The sequence below is a fragment of the Tupaia chinensis genome, unplaced genomic scaffold, assembly GCF_000334495.1.
Source record: "Tupaia chinensis unplaced genomic scaffold, TupChi_1.0 Scaffold000273_1, whole genome shotgun sequence".
Taxonomy (NCBI): domain Eukaryota; kingdom Metazoa; phylum Chordata; class Mammalia; order Scandentia; family Tupaiidae; genus Tupaia; species Tupaia belangeri.
Window position 1 is genome coordinate 2,699,814 of NW_006159755.1, and position 5,102 is coordinate 2,704,915.

General features: G+C 58.5%; 1 protein-coding gene across 3 annotated transcripts in view; it reads right to left on the reverse strand.

Annotated features, from left to right (window-relative positions):
* Positions 1 to 1,890: 1,890 nt before the first annotated feature.
* The window catches only part of AP5B1 (adaptor related protein complex 5 subunit beta 1), a 17,193-nt gene continuing 13,981 nt past the window's right edge, over positions 1,891 to 5,102 (reverse strand). Inside the window, exons 1-3 of one of the 3 annotated variants that reach the window (XM_006149903.3) lie at positions 4,859 to 5,085; positions 4,579 to 4,746; positions 1,891 to 4,482 (exon numbers count right to left, since the gene is read on the reverse strand). In XM_006149903.3, coding sequence (XP_006149965.1) covers positions 2,008 to 4,482; positions 4,579 to 4,728 — 2,625 coding nt within the window. In that variant the 5' untranslated portion in view covers positions 4,729 to 4,746; positions 4,859 to 5,085 and the 3' untranslated portion in view covers positions 1,891 to 2,007. Of the gene's footprint in view, positions 4,483 to 4,578; positions 5,086 to 5,102 lie in introns of those variants that run through there. The other 2 variants (XM_006149904.2, XM_027772438.1) reach the window with 2 other exon arrangements.

Below are 5,102 nucleotides of genomic sequence, written 5' to 3' on the forward strand. Positions count from 1 at the left end.
TTTCTGTCATTGTCTTGTAGGATCATGAAGTTTCTCCATTTTTTCCCCCTTCACATCCAAGGGGAACATTTCGCCTTTCCCTTTAGCAAATTTTCTCCCCTAGAATCTGTTTCAAGGCGGTGGCTTCTCATCTCATGTGTACTTTTAAATCCCTTCTGTGTTGTCTAAGCTCGGACCTTCTGCAGACACTCTTTAGCACTTCCAGACTCGGGGAGTTGGGTCCATAATGGGACATGTAAGAATGGCCACTAGTTCTTGTGTGTGTGTTGGGGGGGTGGTGGAGGTCACCTGGTGCCCAGCACTGGAGGAATGAATGGACAAAATGGGATGAATGGCTGGATGCGTGGACAGGTGGACAGATATGCAAAAGGATAGATCTTAAATGGACCAATTATTTTAAACTTAGGCTAAAGATTATACCACCTTCTCCATCTGCAGGCAAAAGGACTGCATTTCTGACTCCCTTACCACTAAGTTTGGTGTGAGAAATCGACTCTACTAGTAAAATGCCCTCTGAAAGATATGAATTGAAGAAACAAGGCCAAGCCTGTTTGCCCTGAAGGCCCAGGCTCAGAGATGCCTCGTCTTTCTGCAACAATATCAGGTCTCTGATTTGTGGGTGCCATGAGAAGTGGTGGCAGGTGGCAACCTCTGTCCTGGGTTCAGGCCCTGTTTTCTAGCTGCTGAAGGATATGTTCTGGAACTCACCAGCTCCAGTGACCTCTGGGGCTTTTTAAGTACCTGATTGAATCTTAAATCTCTTTCCACAGAAAACAGCTGGAGATATTTCTGTTTCCTGGAACTGACCCTTTCCTGGTTCAGCCATGTTTGCCCAGGTGAGAGCAAGTTACAGCCACAACTCAAGTTTGGGACAGGCCTCCTGACTTGACATATGATGGCTCCCACTGTTCTAGGCTCTTCTTGCCTTTCCTAGCCTGCCTCAGTCAGGAGGATCAAGACTGGCTGACAGCGAACCTGTGGACTGGAAGCCTAAGAGGTGGGGGCAGGAGACCCTGCCCCTCCAAAGTAAAGCCTAACATTGTCTTTTCCCTCCTGGCACTGGCGGTGACTTCTGCAGCACCCTGAGGGCTGGCATGGGACACAGGGCGTTGAAGACTCTGATGCTTGCAGAGCTCTGACAGTGTGGTAATGGCACCCTGCCACAGGATGACAACACTATTACCCTGAGTAACCTCAGGAAAATCACTCAATTCCTCTGGCCTACAATTTCCTCATCCGGGGGGCCTGCAGAGCTGTGGTAAGGATGAAATGAGGCAACGTCCATAGAAAGCACTGGCTGGCCACAATGTATCTGAATCCTAAGTGTACTGATTATTTGGAGGGGGGGGAACCTAGAACTAATTTTTCATACCTAGGAGGATTCCTAAGCACTGATTAGGTTTCTTAGGGGATGGGGCTGAGATTTAACCCAGATCATGTGGCCCCATCTCAGTCCCCAAACCTTACTAGCAGGCCCTTTCTGGAGCTGGCTTCAATCAGTGAAACCTAGGGAAGCCCCCCACTCCCTCAAGAAGGGGCCACTTGGCCACTGCAGGCTCCCCTACTCGTCGGCCCATCTTCCTATTAGATCTGAATGCCCTGGGGCAGGGACCCTGAACATCTCGGGAGTGGAAGAGCACTGGCCCACAAGTTAGGGGGCCCAAGTTCTAGCTCCAGCCTCCTTCCTAAATCACTTCAGTGGCCATGGGCAAGACTTTGTAGGAAACAGAGAGCAGTGTTGTTGTTTTTCTTCCTACCTCCTGGGCAGGAAAACTGGGAAGCCCTGTAGTCCTGGGGTTTGGTCTGGATGTTTTCTTAGGGCCTATGACCTATACCTCAGTGAGCCTGCTCCCAACTAGGGCCCCAAAGAAAACCAGCCAGTGAGGGTTGTCAGTGAATGATTTTTTTTTTTTTTAGGAAAGGCATTATAGGCCTGGCCCTTCACCAGCTTCTCTTAAACAAATCTCACAAGAGCCACAGTTCTGCTCCACCTGGCTGCCCCAGGGCTCAGACAGCAGCTGACAGCCCACGAAGGTAGTCCCCTGCTAGTGGTAGCACGGCCCAGTCATCAGTCCGCAGGGCCACGGGCACTCCGTCTGCCTGGGCTGAGTCCAGCTGCAACAGCAGCCTCGAGTCTGGGGGCAGGCGGATTGCTATGCAATACCTGGTGGGGGGCTGGGCCACCACTACAAAAGGCTCCAGGTGGCGGGACACAAAGGGTTTCACACCCTGAGGCCCAAGTGGACACCACACTCGACTCTCAGCACCCTTTGGCAAGCAAGAGTCCCAGAGATCCTCAAAGAAGCTCTGCCTGCTCCCCTCTGGAGGCTGGGGAAAAGGCAGAAAGAGGTCGGCGAAGTTCACAGACAGCGGAGGCAGGTGAGAGTGGCACGTGAGGCCAGTGGGCGTGGTGTAAAGGGCACGGACATCCAGCTGTGCGGGAGCTGGGCACCGGGGCTGTAGCGGCAGGAGCAGAGGTTGGGCAGGGCGGCCAGGGCACAGGCAGGGCACGTGGATAGCTTCCAGAGGTGCATAGAGTTGTCCTTCCACTTGGAAACGCAGCTCCAGAGAGTAGATGGGCTGCAGTACCTCCACCTGGAGCTGCAGCACTGGCAGTGGGCCCTCAGCCCTGCTGGGACCCAGGCTCAGACGAATAGGGGCAGGGGCCTCCTGCACCATCAGCGCTGCAGCAAAGCCCTGATTCTCTGCCACCAGTGAAGAGGCCAGTGCAGGTGCAGCAAGTGAGGGGCCCAGGGCTACCCCCAACTTGGGCCCTGCCAGGTGGGCCAGGAGGATGTAGTAGAGGCGGGCATGGTCACGGCCATCAGGGTCTTCCAGCTGCCTGGCCAGTGCCTGCAGTAAGTCTGCCAGGCCACCACCCCCACTCACTCGCAGCAAGGCCCGGCAGACCCGCAGCAATGCCTGCTGCAGAACCCAGTCAGTGCAGTAGGCAGCAGCATCCTGTAAAAAGCTCAGGGTGGCACTCTGGGAATCCCCATCTACTACCTTTGCCAGCAGCTGCAGATGCCAGCAAAGAGCTTCATCTGTGCCCCTCCTGGACACCACCTCTTGCCACAACATGACCCTCAGGGGCTCCCCCAGCTCAGGACCCACTTGATCTAAGAGGTCCACAAAGTGGGGAGCCAGCACAGGTCGGGCTCGGTACAGTTTGGCCAGTCCGTGGATCAAGGGTGTCAGCACCAGAGGTTGTCCACCCAGGTAGCGAGCAACCAGGTATGAGGCCTGGAAGCATAGAGTGGCCAAGGCCCGGGGACCACCATCCAGGGCTGCCCTCTGCTGCAAGCCAGCCAGCAGCTCCTGCAGGTATCTCTGGGGGGTTTGAATCTGACCTTTCTCCTCTTCCTCGTCCTCGGCACAGAGCAGGCACAGCAAATGGAGGCGCGCCAGGAGAGCCATCGGGTCATGCAGGAGACTGGGTAGAAGGCCGTGGCAGAGCCTGGGGCCTAGCAGCAACGGGGCAGCCTCCTCACCTTCGGGGCCCAGCGGGCAGTTTTCAGGGAAGCTCAGGAGGCAGTGCAGGTAGAAGAGATGGGTGGGTGGGGACAGGGATGGGTGCTGAGCAGCCAGGGTAAGCCGGCGAAGCAGCAAGGCCTCATCCTGGGCTGTGAACAGTGCCTCCCCAAAGGCTGCCTTGAGTGCGAGAACAGCGTGCAGCAGGGTCAGCTGTGCTGTGCCCAGGAGCCGTACCAGCTGAGGCTTGAAGAGTGCTGGGGGCTGTCCTCGCAAACCCCGCAGGGCCCAGCCCAGCAGCCACAGAAGCTGGGCCTGAGCCACAGGAGTGAGCAGGTAGGAAGTGTCCAGAAGCTGGGCCACTGCAGCCCTCAGCTCTTTGGCCTCCTCAAGGCTTGGCTCCAGCGCTGCAGCACCACACTCCCTCTCAGCAGCTGGCCAACTAGGTATCTGGGGCTGAAGGTGGGTGTCATCCTCAGTTAATGTCCAGTCCCAGGGACCGCTTCCAGTGGGGAAGACCTTCGTCATGAGCAGGCCTTGCAGGCCAGCCCCAGCCCTGGACTGTAGCACCAAGGTGTTGCGCAGGGCAAGAGCCAGCAGCAGGCTGAGTGGCTGGACCGGGCCCTCCTGCCCCAGCAGGCTCCGCAGCAGCCCCAGCGAGCCTCCCAGCAGCCCAGGCTTACAACTCTCCAGCTCTCGCAGGCACTCACACGCAGTGGCCTGCAGGGGCCGCTGTTCTGAGGTGGGCCCAAAGCCTCTTCCCAGATCTCGGCCCATGGCCAAGCCGAGCAGCAGGGGAAGAAGCCGACAGGAGGCTTCTGAGGTGGGGCCTAGTGCACCCCCTACCGCCAATGCCGTGGTGGCTGCCAGCAATAGGGGTCGCCGGAGGGCTGAGGGCCGCGGGGGTAAGAGGACCAGGGTGTCCAACAGAGAGGTGGCAGCAGCTTCTGCTGTTGCAGCGTCAGGCCACAGCTGGGCAGGGTATTCCAGGCTGAGGGCCAGCAAGGAAACCTGGGATGGAGAATTTAAAAGGAAATTACGAAGATGAAGCTCTGTGCGGGCTGGGGTGAACACACGGGCCAGAGCAGGAGACACTTGTAGGCCTACCTTGGTCTGCTCGCTCAGCTTCTCACTCCTCAGGTCACTTAGCAAGTCGCGACCCAAATCCTCCCCCTCGGGACCTGCCATGGAGGTGGACGGACTAGCCCGGAAGGCGCTCAGGCGCTGGGCCCAGGCTTCCCGGCTCAGGGGCCCCATGGTGAGGAACTCAGGTCCCTGCAAAGACGAGGGCGCGTCAGGCCAGCGGCCGGCGGCGGCTGCGAGAACGCATGGAGTCCCGCACCCGCCAGAGGGCGCCTGAGCCCTGAGCCATTCCCGAAGGAGCTACCGTCACCCCAGGGTCGTCTCAAAGATGCCGACAGAGACCCCCTCACTCGGCTCGCCAGAGGAAACCAAGAAGTTTCGGGGGTGACGCCGGGGCGGGCCTCCAGATCCAGGAGCTCTGGCGAGCAGGGGCGGGGGCACTGGGCGGGCCCCGGCGCGGTGCGTGCAGAGAGCTCATTAGGACGCCCGCCCGCGCGTCCGCGGCCGGCACCGAAACCACAACGCCGCCCGGGCCCCCGGCGCCCGCT